The 26315-nt window shown below is 48.1% G+C and overlaps 1 protein-coding gene across 2 annotated transcripts; it reads left to right on the top strand.

Moving 5' to 3' along the window:
• Window positions 1–25773, top strand: fndc1 (fibronectin type III domain containing 1). Of its 2 annotated transcripts, XM_084700463.1 has the most exons (23): window positions 1–100; window positions 4310–4501; window positions 4885–4971; window positions 6139–6207; window positions 7714–7953; window positions 8048–8146; window positions 8258–8375; window positions 8657–8844; window positions 9386–9493; window positions 9728–9916; window positions 10101–12449; window positions 12861–12976; window positions 13193–13304; window positions 13411–13737; window positions 14659–14733; window positions 15706–15837; window positions 19331–19567; window positions 20599–20707; window positions 23465–23544; window positions 23781–23810; window positions 24378–24539; window positions 24686–24808; window positions 25015–25773. In XM_084700463.1, the coding sequence occupies exons 1-23, from the start codon at window positions 28–30 to the stop codon at window positions 25128–25130; spliced, it is 5331 nt and encodes a 1776-aa protein (XP_084556589.1). In that variant the 5' UTR covers window positions 1–27; the 3' UTR covers window positions 25131–25773. The 2 variants fall into 2 exon arrangements, with proteins under 2 accessions (XP_084556589.1, XP_084556590.1); XM_084700464.1 differs by lacking the exon at window positions 14659–14733.
• The last annotated feature ends 542 nt before the right edge of the window (window positions 25774–26315 follow it).

Genomic DNA, 26315 nt, shown 5'->3' on the forward strand with positions numbered 1-26315 from the left:
CCGCCAAAACAGCGCACTATACTCACTATGGCACCCGCCGCAGCACGGACCCTCCTAGCGCTCATCCTCACCTTTAGTGCATCAAGTCCCGGATTGACAGGTAAGATCCCTCCGCATGTGACTGGAGGTCTTAACAGGTGTGTGAGCTGTTCTGATGGGTTATCCCTCACTGTTGTAATACGCGTATTGCTAACGATCAGTTTATTACAGACTCCTGCCCAGCTGCTTCATTGGAAAGCCTTCTGCAATAGGTTTTAATAAAATACTGTGTCATGCGTGGGTCACATAGGGTCTTCCTGTCGTTTCAGCAGGTTTGTGTGGATTTGGTAATGATCTGGATCTTTGTAATTCAGTCTGTGACATATTGTTATTGTTTATTGAAGTGCATATGTGTCTGTCTTTGTATGCCCTTTTTTCACGCATTACGCACGTAGTGTTGATAGGTATCATCTTGAGTAAAATAACTTTTCTGTGGGTGATGAGAAAAATAACGTTTTAAAGTAAAACTGTGGTTAACCGTTCACAGATGTAAATGAAAGAACATTATTTAACCTCAACACAAGTTCAAACAAGCAATAATAATGAATGTATTACCACGGGACCTTTCTTTCATCGTCCGCTGGAAAGGAAAATGTGATGTCGCCATGTGAACGCAGCAGTCATGGAATATGATCTTACCTCATAGGCGCGTGCTGAAGTAGCTTTGACAGTGAAATTAAAATGACAAATGTTCGATCATATGACATAGGATTACAATCAGCACCACCACTTGCAAAAAACAACTAAAACAGGGAAACTTTGCTTTGATTTGTAATGGATGTTGTGGCGCCAAAATAGTGACGTAATCTGGCCGCGGTAGCAGGTCCGTGATAATCCTACACCACGGGGGATCCAGACGGGACAGGAGGAGGGGAAGGGAAAAGTGGGACGCTTTCATCATGTTTCTGTCGATCATCCTCAGGATCCGTTGCGTGCACCCCAACCGTGCTGTTGCCTGTTATCAAGTCTCCTGTCTTGTCGAGCGCGCTGTGGTTCTTTGCTCCTGTGCGTAATTACGCACCCCCGGGGTTCCCGCTCTGCCGGGCTGGCCGCAGTTTGCACAGGTGGTTCATGGGAAGCGTCCCGACACAAAGCCTGGCTTATCCCGGGAGTTATAGTCGATAGAAGCATTGTAAGAAAGTGTCTACTGTTTATTTAATAAATAACTATGGATCTGCTCCTGTTGTTATGTACCACTCACCTAACAATGAAGATACAGTTAAGATTGGCCCTAAATATGAGGACCTTTTGGAGCAGAGCGGTGCATTTCTCATACTTAAGGGAAAACAGCCTAAACACTCCTTAATTTGGTTTAATTCCCCCCTCCCATCCATTCAGTAAGATATAAGGTCCGCCAGTGCCAAAAGGCCTTGTTGAGAAAAAAGTGGAGTTTTGGAGAGTAAAATGACTAATCCTAGTAGAGCTAACCAAGACGCCACGTTACAATGGTTGATTCTCTGAAGTCTTTCTCTCACTTCTTCTCTATCATTTTTTAATCTCTCTCTCTCTCTCTCTCTCTCTCTCTCTCTCTCTCTCTCTCTCTCTCTCTCTCTCTCTCTCTCTCTCTCTCTTTCTCTCTCGCTCTCTGCTCCCCCGTCTGGACATGCTCAGTGAGTGAGGTCATTTTATGCTTTCTGAGACTCTCAGCAGCTGCTTGTTGTGGTACTTTGTTGTTGTCTTCTCTCTCCTCCCTCTCTCTCTTTCTCTCTCACATATTTTCTCTCTACTTCTCGCTCTCTCTCCATCATACTGTCTCTCTTTTTCTCTCTTGTACTGTCATCTTCTCCTGTGGACTGTATAAAGAGATATTTATCAGCTACAGAAAAACGAATCTTTAGCGCCAGCTGGAGAGGGCTAGACTCTGCAACTCTGTGACCCTACAAGACCAGGACTATAGGAACTAGTCTTAGGGGTACACTTGTTGACTAAAGGAATTCTTGGCCTGCTCTCATGGACTTAAGAAGTCTTTGGCCTGGTCCTATTGACTAAGGGAGTTTCTGGTTTGCTCTCACTGGTTGAGCTGGAGTTTTCAACTCCCAATCATTGCTTAAGGGCAGCCAGGCCATGTTGATGCTGGACATTGTAACGAGAGAGAGACGGAGAGGGAGAGATATAGATGAAGAAGAGAGAGGACCATGTCCTTGCAAGCCACAGGAATGTCATTTTTCCATTCCGCTTCATGAAGAGGAATACTTGAGGTAGGTTTGACGGACATGACTCGATTGAGCATCAGGAATTCTAAAACTTGAACCACATGTTGAAAAATGAAATAGGAGAGAGAGAGGGAGGGAGAAAAGATATATAGAGGGAGAAGGTGTGAGAGGGATTTTTTGTTGTTTCATGTCACTAATATTTTCCATCGTGTCGGCAGGCTGGTTTGATCAGCTGACATGCGCTGGCCTGACCTCCTCACCTGCCACTCAGCTGTCTGTCAGTCCTCCTGCCGACACATCTCGTGTCATGATGTCATAACTAGGCGCCGTGCCCATTGGGTAAACAGGTAGCACCTGGCCCCTGAGCACACCACCTGACCCAGAGAGAAGGGAGTATGTGTGAGAGTGTGTGTGTGTGTGTGTGGGGGGGGGGGGCTGGGGAGAGAGAGAGAGAGAGAGAGAGAGAGAGAGACGAGTAGACATAGGTGGCGTAGTGCGCCCCATTGACTCACAGGGTGGAGCATGTACCACTTAGGCTAAGGCCTTACCGCAGGGGCCTGGGTTCTAACTGTCACTATCAAAATAAAAAATGCCAAAACATATCTTAAAAGAAAATAGGCATCGACCTCAGCGTGCTCATGTGTGCCTTATTGCTTGAAACACACTCACACACTAAAACACACACTTACCCTTTCCACTTATGTAATGACTGACATGGTGATCCTACATCCCTTAGGCTCTAGCCTCATTCCTCACATAACCTCACATAAAGTCTCCACACTCCAGCATGTTATCTCTTGGTCACACACACACACGCACACATGCATGCACGCACACTCACATTCCCACAACCTGAAGACTCAGGGAGAGTACTATACTTATACTAAACTTATACTATGTCACTCAGCGGAATCACCAACCAATTTTTCTTGGACTTTGATTTCATCCCGCCTTGTTAGATTTGAATACCCTTGGATCACACACAGATCAGATGGTAGTCTGAGCTCTGGATGCAGCAGAAATCTTCCTACATTTTTGTCTTTCTGTCTCTCTGTCTCTCTGTCTCTCTGTCTCTCTGTCTCTTTCTCTCTCTCTCTCTCTCTCTCTCTCTCTCTCTCTCTCTCTCTCTGTCTCTCTCTCTCTCTCTCTCTCTCTCTCTCTCTCTCTCTCTCTCTCTCTCTCTCTCTGTCTCTGTCTCTCTCTCTCTCTCTCTCTCTCTCTCTCTCTCTCTCTCTCTCTCTCTCTCTCTCTCTCTCTCTCTCTCTCTCTCTCTCTCTCTGCCAGACAGCAGACATGCCCTCATGTCATGCTGAGCATTATTGGAAACAGCGGCAGTGTGACTGATGGGTCTCTCTCTCTCTCCCTGTCATAGCACAGGAACACAGAGCCACCTCCTCCTGCTCTGTCCTAGTGACGCAAGCTGTAGCTGCAGTTTTCAGGACTGGTTCAGATTCACTGGCCAAAGCACAAATTGAGTTGGTCTATATGAGCTTTGTCACTGGAAGGTCTTCTGTGTCATAAGATGTTCCCATCAGCTATTCTTCTTCCCAGAAGGCCTTAGTGGAGAGCCATCACACGCCATCCAGACTGAACTCCATCTCTCCCTTCTCTCTTTATACACCACAGTATACACAGTTATCCCTCTCTCTCTCTCTCTCTCTCTCTCTCTCTCTCTCTCTCTCTCTCTCTCTCTCTCTCTCTCTCTCTCTCTCTCTCTCTCTCTCTCTCTCTGTCTCTCTCTCTCTCTCTCTCTCTCTCTCTCTCTCCCTCTCCCTCTCCCCACCCCTCTCTCTCACTCTTCCATTATTGTAGTCTTTGTTTTGTTTTTAACTTTGGGACGTCCTGTTTTGTTTTGAATCATTGCAAAGGTATTGGGAAACTGTAACATGACCAGGCTGTGTTTGGGTGTGTGTTGTTGTTGTTTTCTTCTTCCTACTTTACTCAACTATTTTCTCCTTGTATGCTGTCTCATGGATTCATTCTGTGTAATGTGTACGCTTTTGCTTGTACTCATTGTATGTGTACAATATGTGCATTTATTGTCTGTTCTGTGTGAGTGTACTTACCTGTGTGTGTGTATGTGGGTTTATGTGTGTGTTTATTTGTGTGTGGATCAGACAAGCCTCTGCAGCCCAGGAACGTGCGTCTGACGTCGGTGGGGCAGGGTCTGAAGGTCAGCTGGGAGCCTCCCAACCAGCTGGACGGACGGCCGGTGGAGAGGTACAACATCGGCTACGGCAAGTCCATGAGGTCACTTCGCTTCATCAAAGTGGACAAGGACCGACGCTCTGAGGTGCTGGAGGATGTAGGTAAGATATGGAGACCGGGAGGGGGGGGGGGGGCAGAGGGAGAGAGGGGAAGGAGGGGTGAGAGTGGGGGTAGATAGACAGAGGAAGACAGGTGGAGGAAAAGAGAAAAAGAGAAGTGTGAAGGGCTGCTACAGGTTGTAAAGACAGAATAAGAAGAATTGGAAGGATAGAGGGAAAGAAAGAAATACAGACATGAGTACCGAAAGACAGGTAATTGTTATTATCATTTGGTAACGAGAGAACAATTGAGGTGGTGTGATTTAGTGCTATTTAAAAGGATCAGGAGAATATCTAGACGCAAAAAGAGACAACGTCACATTAGACAGGGAGATGGAGGAGGAGATGAGGAAGAGAGGTTTGGGCTAAACTGCCGTATGTTTCAGAGCCTGGACTTCTGCACTTTCTCAAGATGAGTGCTGAGAACGAGGAGGGGACAAGCAAACCTGTGTACAGAGCAGAGACCCCTGGAGGTGAGGTGTGTGTGTAGACGTGTGTGTGTGTGTGTTAATGAATGTGTGTGTGTGTGTGAGTGAGTGTATTTTGAAATTATATTTTCCAAGAGCATAGCATAGAGTCAGGCCTACAGGCCCAAGACCAGCCAAGGATTGACAGTAGACATGGTTATTTTAGACTTTTACTGCAACATTATCTATAGAGCTTTACAGGCTCTCTGTTTGTTCTTAATATCACCTTATAAAACCCGAGTCAGGATGTTGTATACACACACACACACACAAACACACACACACACGCACACACACAGCCTGTGGTGAGGCTGCATTTGTCATTAGTCCATTTCAGTCTGAGCTTGGCATGGCTAGGCTGTTCCTCACCAGCAGGCTCAGTCTCCAGCCAACCCTTGTTCTCCTCTCCAACCAACCCCAACCCCCACCACCCCACTCCAATAACTCAGTCCTCAGTGTTGTGGTCACCGTGAAGTGCCGAGTGTGTTTTTTATAGGGAGGGGTGTGCCTTAAGTTGTGGTCACCCTCTGTGTTTGTGCGTGTGTGCATGTGTGTGCGTGTGTTCATGTGTGTCGATACACGTGTGTGTTATCGATGTGGCAATCCCTTATGTGTGTGTGTGTATACGTGTGTGATGGCCCAGTAGTTCTGTCCAACCCTCTGTCTCCACCCAGTGTCCACAGATTGGTGTGTTCCCAGCATGCATAGCAACACTAGTCATCGTAAATAACACCAGGCTGCTTCCTCCTGGATTATGTGTCTGGTAAGACACTGAGGATGACTTACTAGAGACAAAAGTGAGAGAGAGAGAGAGAGAGAGAGAGAGAGAGAGAGAGAGAGAGAGAGAGAGAGAGAGAGAGAGAGAGGGAGAGAAAGGGGGGCGAGAGGGAGAGTAGAGAGAATGAGAGGCAGAGTGCAAGGAAAAGAGAATGAGAGGGACAAGAAGGGAGAGAGAAACGAGTAAGGGAGAGAGGGAAAAAGAGGAAAAAGAGAAAGAAATAGGGGTGGTGGAGGGAGACAGATTACATCTCTTAAACTATTAGCTAATAGCTTCCATAACAGATGTTTTATACATCTTCATATTTACTTGGTGGATGAATCAATGTTTACCTAGTTGTATACCTTGTGGTTTGCCTCATTGCTTACTAGAATACGTTGCAACAATTTTTGTAGGTGGTGAATGGGTTAAACTGGACGGATTTGCGGTGTTGGGCGGGGCTCCTCTCAATGCATCATTGCAAGGTAAGTTTAGCCCATAACTCTGTTCATCCAATCAGCATGCAGCTTTGTAAGAGAGAGGAGTGTTTTAGTTTTCGTTCCTCCAGGTAATCCTGTCTGAATGACTCTATGAGAAAAGCCCATTTAAATGTCTGCTGTCATCGCTGACTTGAAAATGCTAATCTGATGATGATGAATACTTGTACCTTCAGGAGTCCAGAAAAGAAAGCCCAGTCTATCTCTCCATCTCTGCTACCTCTGCTCCAAGTTTATGGAGATGCACACACACACACGCACAAACAAACACACACACACATTGGTATGTTTGTCTGGCTGGCCTACCTTACTTCCCGGACAGACAGACAGATCTGGCATAGCGTAACTATTGGATGGACTCTCCAGGGTTTTGCAGCTCAGGCCAACTATCCACATGAACCACTATCATAGGAGAGAGGGGGAGGAAAACGACAGCTAATGGAGAGAGAAAAGGCAGGAGAGTGAAGGAAAGAGAGAAAGGTGGGAGAGAAAGAAAGAGAGGAGACAAAATGTGGAAGGAGAGAGGGGGGAAAGGAGCGAAAGAGAGAGTGAAACGTTGAGAGACAGAGCGTTTCAACTTTCACAACTCTGCCCTGACTGGAACTTTCCTGCAGTCCCTTTCCCCATCCTTTTCATCATTTTCCACTATTCATCATTCATTATTATTCATTTTCATTATTTCATTATTCATCTTTTGACACTCTCTCACTTCATCCATCCTCAACCACACTCTCTATTCCCATGCAGATTTAAAGTGTCTCTCCTTCATCCAACGTTCTTTCTTCTCTCTCTCTAGTCAGATCTTCTATTTTCCCATGATCTATCTGTTATACAAATCGACCAATGACAAAGTAGTCTCTCACTCAGTGTGTCAGCTGACCCTACGGCGTCTCTGCCTTACTCCCCACTTGATCCCCCTCCCTCCTGCATACAGTAAGCAGCCACAGATTTGCCCCTGTCATTGATTATCAGCAAGGGATCGGGATGAGAGAGAGTGAGGGAGGGAGGAGAAAAAAGGAGGGAGGGTAGGAGAGATGAAGGGAGGGAGGGACGGGGGGGGGAGGGAGGAACAGAAGAGTTTTGTGTTATGCTGTCAGAGCTGTCACTCTGCTCGCCAGTGAGAGAGTGAAGATAGATGAGGAAGTAGTCTGGTGGTCAGACCCTCTGTTGAAGATGGAGTCACACAAGAGGAGGCCAATAGGAAGCGAGTGGGAGCACATGGCACGGTGGTCCACATGTCTGCATGTCCTTCCTCTTCTACTCTCGACCATGTTTACAGTGTCTGTTTACCATGTGTCTGGGATAATAAACTGCATGAGCTGATGGAGTAATTGAATCCGAGGCCCGTCTGTCTGGAAACAAACTGGGACGACACTGAAAGTCAATGGAGAAAATATAACCTCTACAGGCTTGAGACCTGAAACACTCTCTCTTTCCCACCTCACTTCATTCTCCCTCCCTCCTACCCCCCTCCTCCCCCCTCTTACCCCCCAGGTTCACCCCGGTCTCCTGCCACCTCCAGGCCTGACCCCCCAGGACAGAGGGGAACTGGGGGAGCCTCTCAGGCACGTCCATCAGTCCTGGCCATGCCTAAGGTACAGCTGAGAGCTCCCCAGTCTTCCTCTGGCCCGCGGCAGCCAGAGAGGATGAGCGTGGGGTCGCCCCTGCTGGACAGGAGGAATATTCACACTCAGCCACAAGCTGACCAGAGGACCCAGCGCTCCCCGCAACTAGGTAAGACAGGGAGGCAAGGAACAAACGAAGGAAGGCATACGAGTGAAAACACAAGGGTAAACTTTCTGTGTGTGTGTTCCCCTCTCTGTTCCAGCATCTGAGTCCGTCTATGTGGTGTCACTGCAGTCCCAGAAGGCACAGGGCCGGAGTGCTCCTGTCAACAGGCCCGTCAACTCCAAAATAGAGACTCCAGGTAACACATGGCAACCACACCACAGCAACACACAGAAACACAAAGTTGAGAGATACAGTAGTCTGTATAATGTTGAGTGATTTTCCATTTGTGTGTGTGTGTGTGGTTTAGAGCCTGAGGAGTATGAGGCCAAGGACATCAGTGTGAGGGTTATGTCCCCCCAGTCAGTCCTCATCAGCTGGGTAGACCCTGCCGTCGAGATGGAGAAGGTCACCCTCGGAGGCTCCAGGTGTGTGTGTGAGAGAGACAGAGAGAGAGAGAGAGAGAGAGAGAGAGAGAGAGAGAGAGAGAGAGAGAGAGAGAGATAGACAGACAGACAGAGAGACAGACAGACAGAGAGACAGAGAAAGACAGACACAGAGAGAGAGAGAGAGAGAGAGAGAGAGAGAGAGAGAGAGAGAGAGAGAGAGAGTAAGAAAGAAAGAAATAGACAAAAAGGTACTGAGGAGAAGCATGTGTGACAGAAAGACAGAGTCAAGACAGACATTACTCCTCTCTTCTCTGTTTTAGACACTACACCATCAAGTACAGAGAGAAGGGAGAGTCAGCTCGGTGGGAGTTCAAAACAACCAATCAAAGGAGACTGCTGATCGACACCCTGTCAGCTGACGGCATGTATGAGTTCTCTGTCCGCATCTCCCAGGGAGACAACCACGGCAAGTGGAGCGTGTCTGTCTTCCAGAGGACCCCTGAATCAGGTAGGCCACCTTTCTGCCAGAAAAGAATAATAACAAAGTGGAAAAGCGTTTTCTGTCATCTCTATGAATAGGAACATAACTATAGTACATGTATTGGGTGACGATAGTGTTGGTAGTGAGGTGGCAATGACTGTAGTTTTGGGTGAGAGACAGACAGTGACTGTGGTGTTGGTAGCGAGGCATGCAGTGTCTGTAGGGTTTGGAGTGAGACAGGGGTGACTGCAGTATGGTCGTGTGCTGCGGCAGCTTGTGAAACATGGTTCAGTAGCGTGTCAGTGTTTATGGCCTGGCTCCCAGCTCCTTCTCAGGTCCCAGCTCCACAGAACTCGTCTCTCTCTAGGGCCTCCCTGGAAACAGAGGAGTTTCCCTCCACTCAGCCCCTGGCAGACACATGGCCTGGAGGCTTTACATGCCTAAACAGCATTTTCCTTATATCATTTAGGGTTATTTTGGTTCTTCATCCTTTGCTGCTTCTGTTTTCTGTCTTTCAAATTCCCTCCTCTTTTTCCATTCCTCGGATTTTCCTCCCTCGTTTCTCCAGCCCCCTCCGGTCCTCCGGAGAACTTCCTGGTGCGGCCACTAAGGGGGAAGGGGACCGCCGCCACGGCAACTTGGGACCAGCCCGAGGAGCCCAATGGAAGGATACGAGGTCAGACCATGTGACCTCATCTCTGATTAACCAATCATACCACATAAGAATACAAAATGTATTATATTTCCTGATGTAATTATGTCATTGTTTTATTAATATAATCAATAAACAAATCAATGAACAAACCAATAACTCAACAAACTGAACAACCAACCAGCCAACCAACAAATCAACAAACCAAACCAATGTGGATATCAGTGTGAATCTAATATGCGCCCTCCCCCTCCCCAGAGTACATAGTGTCCTACGCGCCGGCCATGAAGCCCTTCAGTATGAAGAGCATGACGTATCGTGGCAGCATCACATCTGCTGTCATAGAGGGCCTGCAGCCCGGAGAACGCTACATCTTCAAGATCAGAGCGACCAACCGCAAGGGCCAGGGGCCCCAGAGCAAGGCCTACAGCGTAGCCATGCCCGGAAGTAAGGAAGAGTGTGTGTGTGTGTGTGTGAACAGTTGTGTGTATTTGTTCACGTATCTGTGGGTATGTGCACTCAAGTATATGCATTCATGCATGCATGTGTGTGTGTGTGTGTGTGTGTGTGTGTGTGTGTGGGAGTGTATAAAGGGATGGTCCTCTAAACTAACTCTCCTCTCTGTTGCCAGGCAGCAGTGCTGCTTCGTCCGTGTCGCGGCACTCAACAAACCAAGACAGCAAGGGGACCGCCCTCAACCCCAGCCACACCTCCAAACAGGACAGTTACCACGACAACACTGACCATCAATCGGTAGAGGTGACTGAGGAGCCGACCACACCCACTGAAGCCACCCCGGCCCCGCCATCCCCCAGAAGGACACGCCCCCTTTCACAGACACGGTCCTATCACAGCATTTTTTCATCTGTGAGGGGCTCGAGTAGGAACGTAGCAACGAATCAGCGGTTACGGGGTGGGTCTTCCACAGCCAGAGACAGAGAGAGGATTACTGAAGACAGACAGGAAAATGACCAATCACCTTCTCCCAGTCCGGAAGATGAAGAGAAGCTGGCCAATGAGGCGGTGGATGAGAAAAAGCATTCTGAGACTCCGGGGAACGTTGTTCTGTCTAGAGAGGAAGAGGAGGGCCTAGGGAAAGACCCCTCTGAACCTGACAGCTTCGACACCAGTCTCAAAACTGAACTCAAAGAGGTTGACACCCCTTCCAAACCCTCCTCCTCCCTCCATCTCCGCAAGCCCCTCCCAGGAAGAAGAATATACCCCGCCCACATCCCCCGGACATCATCCAACCCCGAGATCAGTCGACCCAGACGACCCCTCTCCAGGACCTCAAGCTCTCTTTCCAGGACTCAGGAGGTGGATACTGGATCATTGTCATCTTCTTCATCCTCCTCATCCTCATCTTCCACCACCACCTCCTCCAGCCGCAGTCACAGCCAGGAGTCTGCAGCCATAAGAAAAGACCACACAGCCTCCACCTACCCTGAGAAGAAGCACTCTTACGACCAGCCAGGGGAGACTGACATCAAACCAGCCACCCCCGCCCCAACCCCAGACAACACCGCCTTGGAGCCCGAGAAGGAGACACCTTCCCTGGGTCGAGGTTCTGGCTCTGCAGGGCGTAGTTTTGGGACTGGGTTTGGGTATGGTAGGAGGAAGCCTGGAGTTGTGAGCAGGGGTAACCCCTCCAGGGTTCTGACTGGCCTACGGAAACCAGGATCAGCCACGTCCCAGTCCACTTTGTCCAACGGAGCCAAAACCCCAGAAACCTCACAAACGTCCAACACACATACTTCTAACCAACACTCTGCTGACTCACACACACACAATACACACTCTACCAACAGACACACTGAGAACACACACACTCCCTACAAACGGACTCACAGTTCAAATATTCCTAACCCACAGGAGACTGCTCGTGACAGAGAGGAGCACAACCACCACGACCACAAACACACACATACAGTGACCGCCAAAGATCCCACAGCCCGTCCTCGAACCACCACCACTACAATTTCCCCCAGCACTCCACCTCCAGAAGAGGAGGAGGACCAGGAGGAACAGGAGACGGGAGAAGAGGAGAGCAGCAACCTGACCCCTGCCCTCCCACCCTCCAGAGTCAACCCCCCCAAAAGACTCCCCCACCACCTGAGCCGCCACCAGTCCCGGCCAGGATTGGGGACGAGGGTCTCCGGGGCAACGGGCGTCTCGGGGGCGACAAGGGTCCCCTCCCCAAGAGCTGATGGGCGTGTCCCGTGGAGTAGGTCCGGGTCCTCATCTTCTGTGGGGGCGGGGCGTCATTACCTGAGGGAGATGCCCACCAGGACAAGGGTTGCCGGGGCAACGGGGGTGTCCGGGCCAACAAGGGTTTCTGCGGCGACGGGGGCAGCGGGGGTATCGGGAGTGCAGGAAACGAACGCAGACCTCAAGAACCCCTCCTCCCCCTCCCTCAACCCACTGAAGAATGACCTGGGGGCCGAGTCACCAAAACCTTCCTTGCCACATAGGAATACGGCACTGAGTAGCTCTAGGAACCCCATCACTTCCTCCTCTTCTTCATCTTCCTTATCTACCAACTCCAGTCCTTCCTCAGGTGGACACAGAGACTCCAGTGAGCCGGTCAGCAGAGGAAGCACCAGGGAGGAGGGACACACCCACAATGATCACCATGAGGATTATCTGGATGAGGGAAGTAAGGAGGTCTTTGAGAGAAACCAGAAAGTCCCAGATCCCACCCCCGCCCCCAAAACCACTACCTCATTGGCCAGCAGCCCTCTAAGGCCCGCCCAGGAGGAGGGCGTTGTGGAACGTGGCTCCTCCCCTAGAGGTAGGACTGGTTCGTTCTCCTTCATCCCCATCCCTGTTCCTCGACGACCAATCCCAGGGACCAATACGAGAGTCCGCTCCCCCCTGCTAGCTAATCGGCAGCCTGCTCTGACCGCGGAGGCAGGACAGGGGACAAGGACACGCTACCCCAGCAGACCCAATGGTGGAGTCAAGCCTGGCTACGGAAACGGTAATGCAGATGTGTCTATGTGTGTGTTTTTTGCGTGTGTTTTCGGGCAATATGTACACGTGTTGGTCCAGAAGCCATGTCGTCATGGCAATATGTACTTGTCTGGGTCCAGGCCATGACGTGTGATAATCCATCCTATCATGGTAGATTACACTCTAGACTACACCAACAGCAGGCAAACTTAAATCCTCAAGATGCAGCCAGTGAGTTGTGCCCTCTCTCTCTCTCTCTCTCTCTCTCTCTCTCTCTCTCTCTCTCTCTCTCTCTCTCTCTCTCTCTCTCTCTCTCTCTCTCTCTCTCTCTCTCTCTCTCTCTCTCTCTCTCTCTCTCTCTCTCTCTCTCTCTCTCTCTCTCTCTCTCTCTCTCTCTCTCTCTCTCTCTCTCTCTCTCTCTCTCCTCCCCACCCTCCAGGTAAGAATGGGCGGCCCAATCTGACAGCCACCAGGGACAAGGAGCCCAGCTCCACAGAGGACAAGAGCAAAGCTGACAGTCGCAGACACATCACTGGTCCGGATGGGACTAAATGGGTATGTGTGAGCAGCATGTCTATGGGCCAGTCTGCTCTACCATCACTCAGAGGGACTGACAGCAGACCTCTCATCACGCAATCTGTAGATTCTCATTTATCTTATTTGTTTAACCATATACTGTATTTCCTGTAATGTTTGGCATGTGTCTCTCTGTGTGTCTGTGTGTGTGTGTCTGTGTGTGTGTCTGTGTCTCCCTCTGGGTGTGTTCCCCAGGTGGTAGACCTGGACAAGGGGGTTCTGATGAATGAGGATGGGCGTGTCCTGCAGGACTCCCATGGCAGGCCCAGAAGAGTGGTCCTGGGGGAGGATGGACGCACCATATTTGGTAAGACTCCATCCTAGCAAACCCTTGTAAAACTGTCTCCATCTTCATTGAACACCTCTCCATCTCTAGCGTAGTGTATTTAGGACTTTGTCTCCTCCCCCTCCAGACCACCAGGGCAGTCCATTGGTCAACCAGGAAGGCCTGGCTCTGTTTGGTAACAGTCGAGACAGTCGACCGGTGGTCAACCCCAAAGATAAGTTCCTGACTGTGGGAGGGAAACCTGTTGTTGGGCTGAACCGCCATAAAGCCAGGACAACAACCACGACCGCCCCTCCTACCACCACTCCAGAGCCCACCACCCCAGAGTGGACCACGGAGGAGCCCACCACCCTGCCAGTGCTGCCTACCTGCCCGCCCGGAACATTCTCCCAGTTGGACTCCCAGGGGTTCCCCTTGTTGGACCAGGATGATGTTCTCAACTGTTACCCACATGGTAGGTCAAATTGATATGGTTTGATTCACTTTGATTTAGTTCAGCTGAATTTAGGCAAGTTCAATTCAGGTTAGCTCAATTCAATTTGTTTTTTGGACATGAAAAAGACATAACTTGGAATCAACCAAATGTCCTCAATGATGGATTCAGTTTTTCTCCCACAAGATCATCAATAATATCTCAGATCATTACTACATCCCACCACTGAAGGCTTGGTAAGCTGTTTGCTCAGACCAGAGTCTGGGATCAGTAAGTGGAGTGTGTGTCGTTTACCATGTCTCTCTATCCTCCACTGCTACTGTGGCCTGCATCCAAGCACACACTCCAGATCTGTGTCATCTGGGCAGTGGATGTCTGGAGAACATGTGTGTGTGTGTGTGTGTGTGTGTGTGTGTGTGTGTGTGTGTGTTTGTGTGTGTGTGTGTGTGGGTGCATGTGTGTATGTGACCACAGGAGCCACAAATAAATCTCCACATCTGTGTTTGGGCGGTGGTTGTGAACTGAAATGACGGTGTGTGTTACCGCCAAGCACACAGGACACTTCACACACTTGTGGCTTGGATGCATGCATGCATGCACACACAAACTCACACATAGGAAGGTAAGACGTTGAGCAGCTTCCTTCGGCACACTCACTTGAGTGTTATGAGGCTTGCGACATCAGACACACCCACACTTAGACAGTCAGCTGAGTACGATGTCTCTTAAATGGGAGGAAGACTGTCACTTTGAAAGGGGATAATTATATCAATGTGTGGCACATTCACGACCGTACATGTTTTTGACATCCATTTGATCAAAATGTGTTTAAAAATAAAAACGTCTGTGTGTGGGTGCGTGCGTGCGTGCGTGTGTGTGTTTGTGTGTGTACCTGAGTCTGTACTGGAGATTATGCTTCAGCTTGTCCTGCTTCTCCAACAGAGGAATCCTCAGGAATGGAAATGGACTCCTTGGTTACAGTCGCCATGGTGCTTGATGCTTTAGCTGTTGAGGAAGGTATTGGCTGAGCTCGTAGAACTGCCTGCTTGTTTGTTTATTTATTGTTTATCTCTTTCTTGTTGATCAGTTTCCATCCTCTCCTTGTTATGCACTGCCTGGGCTGTTAGCTTGGTTCCTGTGGTCCTCTGTGTTTGAAAACGTGTCTCTCAATGTGTTAGTTTGTTTGTGCTTTGGGACCCATTGCGGTTTTTTGGTGATGTTGTATCATCACCAAACTAAACCCAGCATGCCTGTGAACATCCTCATTAACACACACACACACACACACAGAATGACTCTGCATGGAGGCATGTACATGTATGTGTGTTTAGCTGTCCATTTTTGGTCATAATAAATGATCTACTTTATTGCACTTTATAATGCACATGTTGTTCTGTTATGAACACCATGTACATTCTGTTATGTCATCTCATGTAATGATATGTCACACAGTCCTCGATTGCATTTTTGTTCTTGGATGAACTTTTGCAATATGAGGTAGACATGTGGCTACAGTAGCTTGAGCGATACAACTGCCTGCAGCTGTCTGATAGTGGCCCTGAAGCTGTGCCCCAAGGCTGTGGTCAAACGAGAGCTCTGGCTCTGCACAACGTAAGGGAGTGGCCCTAACCAGTTGATTCCATCTGAGGTGATATAGTACACATTTCTCAAAGCTAAGATTTCTGTTTTTCAGAGAGAATGGGGCAAAACCCTTTCCCTTTCAAAGCTGCGTCCCTGAAAATGGAATGCTCTGGCAGCCCGAATGCCTTTAAGGCATCACGGACAGGGTTGTTTCCAGTGACATCACACAATTGCAATTACACGAGCGTTACCATTTGTTACACAGTGTTTACAGGGTTGCAACACAAGACTAGGGACGCAGAACAGGATGACTTGTTTCATAGTGAGATAGACACAGTGTGTGGTGCCCATGTATTAGCTCGGTAACTGTGTGTGCGTGCGTGTGTGTGTGTGCGTTCATTCTCTTAGATGAGTTATTGCTTTCGACCACCCTGCCCCCCCCCACCACCACGAGCCCCCCCACCCCAGTGCCAGACACCAGGCCATTCAACAACAGCCCTTCCTCAGAGTTCGACCTCACCGGAAAGAAACGCTTCACAGGTAATGTAGAGAAACCTTTATTATGAAACTGTTTGTTTGTTTGTGTGTGTGTTTAAGCAGATGTGTCCGTGCGTGTGTGAGTGTGGTTGTGACTTTGCTGCTTAATAATAATTCAACTCTGCCTGTGTCTCCTGTCTCTCATCCCGCTAACATGGGTTTAAGTCGTTCCCCCCCCCCCCCCGAAAGACACACACACGCTCACACACATATTTACACACACAATCATGCACACACACGGTCACACCCAAACGCCTCTGAAGTCTACCGCTTAACCTTGTCATCTCTATATCCTACTTAACATCCCATCCAACTTAACCTCCAGTACATATCTCAGCAACTTGAGTGATCACCCCAGTCTCTCAACCACTCTCTCTGTAGAAAGATCTGTTTTTGTGGGAGGCTTCTGAGACATCTGCTTAATGTCAGTGAGAGAGGGGGAGTAGAAGAGGGGAGTCATTCCTTTTCTTTTGGAATAACATAAATAACGATACAAGGCCTTTGGCCCAAGTTACAACGTGTATTTCTATGACAGAGCGTGTCTGCATTGTGTGTGTGTGCGTGTACTCGTGCCTGCATGCAAAGCTTGCACATGTGTCTGGCGTGTGTGGCTACCTGTCTCAACCCTATAAATAACAATAGTGGTTGTGTGTGTTCTGTTTTCCTTCATTGAGGAGAGGGGAGCTCTGGCTCCTGGTTCTGGCAGGGTTAGAACCACTCTAAATCTCAGAGTCTCACAGAGTCTCACAGAGACGGAGCCCCTCGTGTGTTAACATGGGTACTGTGGAGCACAGGGAGTTCTGGGGGCAGGGTGAGGACTGGAGGGCAGGATGAGGACTGGAGGGCAGGGTGGTGACTGGAGGGCAGGGTGAGGGCTGGAGGGCAGGGTGAGGGGTGGAAGGCAGGGTGAGGACTGGGTGGAAGGCAGGGTGAGGGCTGGAGGGCAGGGTGAGGGGTGGAGGGCAGGATGAGGACTGGAGGGCAGGGTGAGGGCTGGAGGGCAGGGTGAGGGCTGGAGGGCAGGGTGAGGGCTGGAGGGCAGGGTGAGGGCTGGAGGGCAGGATGAGGACTGGAGGGCAGGGTGGTGACTGGAGGGCAGGGTGAGGGCTGGAGGGCAGGGTGAGGGCTGGAGGGCAGGGTGAGGGGTGGAAGGCAGGGTGAGGGCTGGAGGGCAGGGTGAGGGGTGGAGGGCAGGATGAGGACTGGAGGGCAGGGTGAGGGCTGGAGGGCAGGGTGAGGGCTGGAGGGCAGGGTGAGGGCTGGAGGGCAGGGTGAGGGGTGGAGGGCAGGGTGAGGGCTGGAGGGCAGGGTGAGGGGTGGAGGGCAGGGTGAGGGCTGGAGGGCAGGGTGAGGGGTGGAGGGCAGGGTGAGGGCTGGAGGGCAGGGTGAGGACTGGAGGGCATGCGTGATTAATGTGTGTGTGCTTGTTTGGGTGTCCTACTCTCAAACACCTTGATACACAGATATGCAAGCCATGGCCAGCACTCTAAAGCCCCCTGCTGTCTCCTCTCTGCTTTAATGTGCTTGCTTTGGCCTCCCTCTTCACATGTGCCTATGTGGCTGGGAAAACAGACCCGAAACAACAGGACTAAAAACAACACTTCACACACACACATAAGAATGTACACACCACCGCATACACACCACTCAGACACGCTTACAACCGTACGCACACATGCACACGCTAACAGGCAAACATCAACACACACACACATCCTGCTGGTTATAAAGGAATCCCTGAGTGATACTTGGGTGCCTGTTGATGATGGATGTCGTGATGATGTCATCACGTCTCATCTCTCCTGAGACTGCCCTGCAGGCGTCAGCTTGGCAGGCTTACACCTCACATGGAGCCAGCGTTGGTTGGCAGGGATTGTCAGTAGAACCTCCGTTTACAACCTAGTGAGTGAGACTGACTCGATGGACTCCTAGGATAATTAGACCTTCTCCCAGGAAACCACCAGGAAATCAGTAAGGACCAGACAGTGTTTTATCAACAATCAGCATCCTTATCAGTTCTCACCATTATCACACCATCACACTATCATGTCTTGGGTGTGTTGACCCAGTACAGCACCAGTGGGACTAGAACATGTACCTTCTGCCATTACTGGTATCTGCTGCTACCCTGTAGCCCAGTCATACTGCAGTACAGGCACATCTGAACATCATTACAACTGTCATATAGAGACGGAAATAGAAAACTGAATCAAATAACAGAAGAAATGGCGTGCTGAAGTCAATTGTGTCAATGTCAGCTGAAAAGAGTAGAGGGGGAAGGGGGCGGGGGGGCGGGCGGGGTGTGAGAGGAGAAGGGAAGGAATGAAGAGGAAAGAAGAGAGGAGAAGAAGGAAGGATAGTCCTTTTGGCTGGAAAGCTGAGACATCCTCTTTGCTATTTATGAGTTTAATATTTCAAATCCAGCACCACTGCCAGGCCTCTGACACATTCTCAATTTGTCTATCTGGAAAGGTTTGTCTCTGTCTTTCCCTGTCTTTCGCTCTCTCTCTTTTTTTCTTTCTGTCTCTCTCTCTCTCTTGTTCTCTCTGTCTCTCTCCTTCTCCTCCATCTCCCTCTTTACCTTGTCAGTAGGAGAGATTTAACAGTATAAGCTCCCACAGATCGGGTCTATTCTTCAAAGCATAACCCCCTTTCCAGACGTCAGAAGCAGCATGTCAGTGTAATGCTGCAGTGAGGGATGTCCAGACCAGTAACAGGAACAGCTCCAGTCAGTCTCTGGGTCAGGCCTGTGCAGCATGCAGGTGACATTTCCAACCCCCCTTCAGGGTCCAGATAGAGCCGAGCTCCATTCTGCATGTCTAGCTGCACATCTGCATGCTGTCAGCACATTGACCTGGCCATAAATGAGCACACTTTATGGTCATACAGACATGTGGATTTGATGATGACAGACAGACATATATGCAGACAGTGCTGATACAATCCAGAACTGATTGTTTGGACAGACACACACACAGACACACACACACACACAGCATGTGTTAATGTGAGTACAGTGACACGTGTTTGCATGTTGGTGTGTGTGGAGGCAAGGGAGAGTCCAGCTGGGCCGTCCTCAGCCTCAGTCAGGCTGCTGCAAGGGATTCTGGGAAATCTGGAAGGGATCACAGGTGTGGGTCCAGCTGGCACTAACAAGGAGAGCTCAGAATGACAGGAAGAGGAGGATGGAGGACAGGGAAGGAAAGATTGGAGTGGATCTCACACAGACACACGCACACATATTATGCATGTGCACATGCAAAAGCAAACACACACAAATAAACACCCACATATACACACTCAGATGCACATACAAGTAAATAAACAATTATACGATTAGAAGATCATAAATTCCGCTATCGCAACAGTAGGATTGTCATATTAATTGTGTTCTCACTTTTTCTCCTCTTCCTTGTCCATCATCTAATTCTTTCTTCTTCTATTACCTCCCATTTTTTCTTCCTCCACCTGCGCCTCTCTCCCTCATCTTCACCAGCTCCCTATCTGACCTACATCCAGAAGGACCCAGGGTCTCCATGTTCTCTGACTGAGGCTCTGGAGTACTTGCAAGTGGATGTCCTTGAGAACCTTCTGGAGAAAGATAGCCTGACCACCAATCAGAAGCAGCCCCCCAGGAACAAACCCCATAATATCACGGTGGTTGCCATGGAGGGCTGTCACTCATTCGTCATCCTGGACTGGGCCCGACCCCTGAAGGATGACATGGTGTCAGGTGAGTGGACATTTTTGTTTTAAGTCTTACAGGAAGTGTTTTAAGTCTTAACTTAATGTTTTCCTTCCAATGAGTCATGAGAGAACTTTTGTTTCCAAAAATTTCACTTTTTTCGAGAGAAAGAGATAGAGATAGACAGAAAAAAAGAAATGCAAACATATTGTGCCAGAGAGACAAAGACACCCATTTGAACAGTCGACATGAAATGATGACTATGATGTGAAGTAACAGTGTCACTCAGTCAGCATGAAGTTGTGTGTGTGTGTGTATATGTGCTTGTGGGTGGGTGTGTGTGTGCCTGTGTGTGTGTTGTGCTGTGTTTGGCAGAGCAACAGAAGCTCCTGGTTCTCCAAGCCTCTCTGATCACTATAACAGATACAACATGTTTACCATCACACGCTGTCTCTCTCCCTTTATACATCTTCTCTCTCTCTCTCTTTCCATTTCTTTCACATTAACTTTCTTTTTTATTTCTTCATCTCCTCAGCTTTTTCTGCTGTTCAACCCATTTTCTATCATCTCTCTAGCAATCTCTTCATTCTACCCTTTTCATTCTTTTTCTCAACTCTGTTTTTCCAGATGATCTTTACCCATCCCCCCTCCTCCTCTCCAGAGAAAGAGAGAGGGTGAGTGAAAGAAACAGACAGACAGAAAGAAAAAAAGAAAGAAAGTAAAGATATATATAGAGAGATAGAGAGACAGATAGAGAGATGTGACTGTAGATGTTTTCTCTCAGCCATCAATAGGATACCAATGTGAGTCTGAGGTGTAGAGGAGCGTGTTTCTGAGGGAGTTTCCACTGAGTGGCAGCAGACGTTTCATGGACCAGCATGTGGGGTGTATTATGGATTACTGTGTGTGTGTGTGTGTGTGTGCGTGTACATTATGTGACTGTGTCAGTCTCGCCCATTCTCCTTCCCCTTATTGATGGCCTCCAACATTCACATGTCATAACCTTGCCATGGTATTCCTGCTGCCTAGGCTTCACTGACCTCTGACTGTTACCTCCTGACCCCTGTCTGACCTTGCAGGCTACATGGTCCACAGCGCGTCGTACGATGACGTTCTCAACAACAGGTGGTCCTCCAGCCAGTCCAGTGGAACACACCTGGCTGTAGAGAACCTCAAACCCAACTCCAGGTGTGTGTTTGTGTGTCTGGCTGTGTCTGTGTGTTTCTGCAGTAACAAAGGATTTGTTCAACATCTAATCTCTCCCACATGCTGTGTGTGTGTGTGTGTGTGTGTGTGCAGGTGCTTGGCTGCAGGGAAGTGGTTTGCTCTGTGTTTATTTGTTGTATTAGAACATGTGTTTATATGATCTGATCTCCTAAATCATTCTGATATTAGACACATGTATCATGTTTGTACCTGTGATCTGTGAGTGGAGAGTGTGTGTGTGTGTGCGTGCGTGCCTGTGTGTAGAAGTGTGTGTGTTCCAGGAGTGATATCAGACAGTGCAGGGATATTGTAATGCTTATATAAAAGACTAAGAGGTCCGCCGAGTGATTTAAATCACTGTTGGCTGAAGGCAGGTTCAAAAACAGGTCTAAATCATCCCAAAACATGACACACTGCAGAGCTTCTCCAACCAGACTGGAGAAATACACAAACGGAACACTAGGGAGATCCCTGTACACACAGGAACTCAATAACGTGATTGAGCACATTGCATACACGCATGCAGATACACACACTAATCTTTCTGAATTTGTTAAGAGAGGAAGGGGGAGGAGGGGAGATGGGAGGAGGTGAGGAAAGGAGGTGGGGAAGGGGGGATGAGGTGAGGGGGAGGAGGACAGGGGAAGAAGAGGAATGGAGCGGAGCTGTTATGACTAAGGATATTCAAACTCAAATGTAGCATTTACAGTGAATTACTGTAAATGGATACAAAACACGTTTTGAAAGCTGATGTGATTTGTTTGACTAGAGTTTGCTCATCATCCAAGACAGCAGTTTGACCTTGTAGAGACGTGGCTTTAGGGACCATTCAAACTCTTCCATTTTCCTTTCAGGCCTGGAGAAAACTAAAGTGTGAGGCTCCCACAGTACCTGAGCCTTTTAGGAAACCCAAAGATTAGACATTCTTAACAAACCATCATCCATTTAGTTTCTCATTTCTTTCGCTCCCCCCCCCCTCTCTCTCTCTCTCTCTCTCTCTCTCTCTCTCTCTCTCTCTCTCTCTCTCTCTCTCTCTCTCTCTCTTGTTGAAGTTTTCATCCTGTCCATCTGTCTGTGTCAGGGGCCAGTCATACATGACGTTCATTCACATGGAGGGTGAGAGAGGCAGAAAAAGAGAGAGAGAGAGAGGGAGAAAGAGAGAGAGAGAGAGAGAGAGAGAGAGAGAGAGAGAGAGAGAGAGAGAGAAAGCGAAAGCCAGTGTGAAGAAGAGAGACAGGGGGAGGAAAGCAGCAGGAGCCGTTAACATGGGCCAGGTGTGGATCCACCAGCCCGGTCTGCCGAGGCTACACACTGGAGCGGGCAGACACTTGGCTTCAGCTCGCCGTGTTATGATGTGTGTCTCATTTGTTAACGTGAGAATCAAACACAAATAGAGCAGGGGAGTAAAAACCTTTCCAAGGGGTGGAGGGTGTGTGTGTGTGTGTGTCGGAGATTTCCTTTCCCAATGCCAATATGGTGTCCAGGGTTACGGGTATCCACGGTTACGGTTGATGGTGAAGTAGTTTATGGGCTGTCCAGAAATTCCCTTTAGATCTTTCTGGCTGTCAGATCTGAGACCATCTGAGACCATCTGAGACATTCACACCCCACTGTTGTACACACACACCTACACATACACACATGCCCACACACACACACACACATACACATACAATATGCTAAATGTCAAATTCCGTCACACATCCCAGGGTCAAACATTCATACTGGTATATTTTTGGTGAAAAACAAACATTCACCACAAATACACTTACACATATACACACGTCCCTGCCTTTCACTGTGTCAAATCTAACCCTCAGAGACAGCTGTCTCTTTCTCTCCCCTCTCACTCTCTCTCCTGTCTATGTAGTGATATAGTGGTGTTCAGATTTTCCAGTGGCTCTAGTGATTGGTTCCAGACCTGCATTGGTGATGTTGTTAAAGAGACCGGGTTAGAAGCAATGGACCGTGCCCTTACTGCAGGGTACCCCTGCAGGAGAAGCAGAACACACCCACACAGCTTTCTTTCCCTCCCTCTCTCTCTCTATCTCTCTCTGTCTCTCCCTCTCTCCCTCCCTCTCTCTCTTTCTCTATCTCTCTCTTTGTCTCTCCCTCTCTATCTCTCTCTATCTCTCTCTATCTCTCTCTCACACACACACACCATGCAGCCCCCCTCCCACACACACAGAGTGAGCTCACTGCAGACACGCTCTGCTGTGCTGTCTGGGGAACTCTGGGTCATTTAGTAGAGCTAGCCGTGTAATTACTGCTGTATAGGGTTTTGTGAGTTCTACCCTGCATTTCTTTATCCCTCCATCTTACTACCATTATCTCTTTATCCCTCCATCTCACTATCCCTCCATCTCACTATTCCTCCATCTCACTATTCCTCCATCTCACTATCCCTCGATCTCACTATCCCTCCAGCTCACTATTCCTCCATCTCACTATCCCTCCATCTCACTATTCCTCCATCTCACTATTCCTCCATCTCACTATTCCTCCATCTCATTATTCCTCCATCTCACTATCCCTCCATCTCACTATCCCTCCATCTCACTATCCCTCCAGCTCTCATTATTTTAGCTTCTTCTTTTTTGAAACTCTGGAAACAACTCGCTCTCACCCACCAACGAATGTGTTGTTGTATGCGTGGACTGATTGAAAACAGTAGAGATATTGAATGAAGTTCCCTGTTGAATGTGTCTGTAAGCTCTGCTTGGTTCTGTTCTGGTTTAGGTACTACTTCAAGGTCCAAGCGAAGAATATATTTGGGCTGGGGCCAGTGAGTGAAACGCTGACTTATGTCACTGAATCAGGTAGGTGAGACTAAGCATCAGTTATTTGGAAATAGATTAATTAAGTAAAAAAATATAAATAGATTGAACTAATTATTACTTAAAGATCTATTGGCCTGATTTAGTTGGTTTGGGGAGTTTTGCATTCATGCTTTACTTGCTTAACATAAAGGTATTGGTTTAAACCAGGCTCAGCTCTATTGTCTTTGAAACGGAAAGTTGGCCTCTCATTTGACATCGTTTGGTATTTCTTCCAGACGATCCCCTGCTTATTGAGCGACCGCCTGGTAAGTACAACAGAAGATTCCCTCAGGGTTCTCAAGGGAAACCAAGCTATTTCTTACTGGTGTTTCTCTTGAATCAAGTCCTTCCCCCTCTTCAAGCCTGTACTGAGGTGAGGTGAGAAGCAGTCACATGCCATATGTACCAGGGTCTGACACTCAGCACTCAGCCTGGCACTATGCCACTGTGGAAACATTCCTTTCTTTCCAAACCCATGGCAAGGACTTCTGGATATTTATTGTTTTAATTAAAAGAGTCAGTCAGGTATGGAAAGAGGAGGGGAAAGGAGGGCAGGTGCTCCAATTCTTAACACTATCGTCACCACAATTGTCACCCCCCCCCCACCTCCTCCCTCTCATCCCCTATCCACACCATCTCCATGGTTACAGCGTCATGTTGGAAAAGTAAAAGACACATCCTGAAACACTAGACTACATTACATTTATGTGTGGACATTTTTATAGATTGTCATTAATTCATACATTTTCTATGTTTAAAATGTCAACTTAATTATTTTTCTCTACCCCACCTTATCCCCTTCTGTTCTGCTCTGTGACTCCTCCCCTCATTAGGTGGAGAGCCAATCTGGATTCCCTTCACCTTCAGATTTAACCCTGCTCACAGTGCCTGTAAAGGAAGTCAGTTTGTCAAGAGGACCTGGTACAGGAAGTTTGTAGGCGTGGTCTTGTGCAACTCATTGCGCTACAAGATCTTCATGGGAGATGGGCTTAAAGGTTGTCTTCCTTTATCTGCTATTTGTGTCTTTCTTGTCGCTATTTCTAACCAGGATTCAGGGTGTTACGTAAATGCATTGTTGATTGAGTACTTCCTCTTTTACTTCCCTCCCTCCCTCCCTCCCTTCATCCTCTCTCCTCCCCAGATACATTCTACAGTGTAGCAGATACCTATGGTCATGGAGAGGATCACTGTCAGTTTGTAGACTCCTACCTGGATGGAAGGACAGGCATGCCCAACCTCTCCAACCATCTGCCCACCGCACAAGGTAAGAAAACTCACAATCCCATCATGCATTGCACATCCTGTGGCATTCCCATTAAAGTTTAGGGATAAATAAGATGCATAAGAGTGTAGTTTCCGGGTAAATTAACCAACAAATAACCAGTAACCCTATTATAATGTATGCATTACAAATGTGTTATGAACATGCTGATGTCATGATCACGCTCTCCTCTTTGTTGTGTCTCCTAGGTTACTACCGTTCCCACCGGCAGGAACCAGTGACTTTTGGACCGATTGGCCGCCGCACACCCCACCCCTTTGTGGGCTGGTACGAATGTGGGGTGCCCATACCTGGGAAGTGGTAACACAGGGGTCACTGAGAGGTTGTTGCCGAGGGCGATCAGATTCTGTCCCCGGGCCTCCCACTCTCATTGACTCTGCCTGATAAGGACGTACTGTAGCTAACCATGGCAGAGGAAGCCTGTATAGAGCTCCAGAGAAAGAGAATATAATAGTTAAATCAACATCAATATGTCCCTGTATTTTACAATTGTGCACTTTTTATATAAAGAAGTCTGTATATGAGGGTTGGAGGGGAAGGGCTGCCTACTTTAACTCTTAACTCGTCTTCCGGATCGGAAAGTGTGTGTTTTTACCTAAATATTCCCAAGCCCCTGTCGATATTTATGTCATCCAAAGCAAAAAAGTATTTAATGATACAGGTGTATCATTAAATATTGTGTTGTTTTTGTCATCTATAAACCAAAGCACAATCTGAACTGTAATGGGCTCTTTTGGTTTGAAAAGTGTGTTCTCCTTGAAGAGATGTTTATTGTAACAGTGGCTTAAAAAATGGCTTCTGACAACTGCTTACTGTTTGTGTTCTTCAACTTGCTTTGTGTTTTTAGAATCTTTGGTGTTTTCAGAGATTCCATGACCAAGTTCTTGTGGAGATATTGTTTGTATACATACATTCATTGAATAAAAGTTTGAATATTTGCTCAGGAATGGTTGGACGTTGAATAAAAAGGTGCTATAGAAATCAAAGGATGAAAAAATATCTACATCTTTCTTTATGGGCACATTTGTTTCCATCAAACACAACAAACAGAACATCAAATATCTATGATAACTATATTTCTATGCTAGATTTCTTTATTTCACCAGAGAATACAGTTCAGGACATTTCCCTGAGTTATTTCTACTTGCAATTACAGCAGTTAAAATGAGCACCATTGCCAAGAATCCTATGATTCAGGAGGGTGGGGGGAAGTAAGAGAGAGTAATGTAGAGAATGTCAAGAGAGATCCAGAGAGGGGGGAAGGAGAGGGAAAGACAGGAGGGAGAAAGAGCTAGATGGAGAATAGGCAGAGAGAGATGGAAAGGAGGCACAAAGAGAGGCTCAGATGAGGAAAACTTTCATAATGAGAATGATATTTGGTGACAGCTGCTGTGCTTAGAAAGCTCAGTCCAGATTGATACACCTGGCTGGAGGAAAGGAGAGAAAGATTGATTGATAAGCGAGCACTGTCTATCCCAATGTGATTGAA

The sequence above is a fragment of the Hypomesus nipponensis genome, chromosome 6 (genome assembly GCF_054491055.1).
Source record: "Hypomesus nipponensis isolate SF chromosome 6, ASM5449105v1, whole genome shotgun sequence".
NCBI classification, from domain to species: domain Eukaryota; kingdom Metazoa; phylum Chordata; class Actinopteri; order Osmeriformes; family Osmeridae; genus Hypomesus; species Hypomesus nipponensis.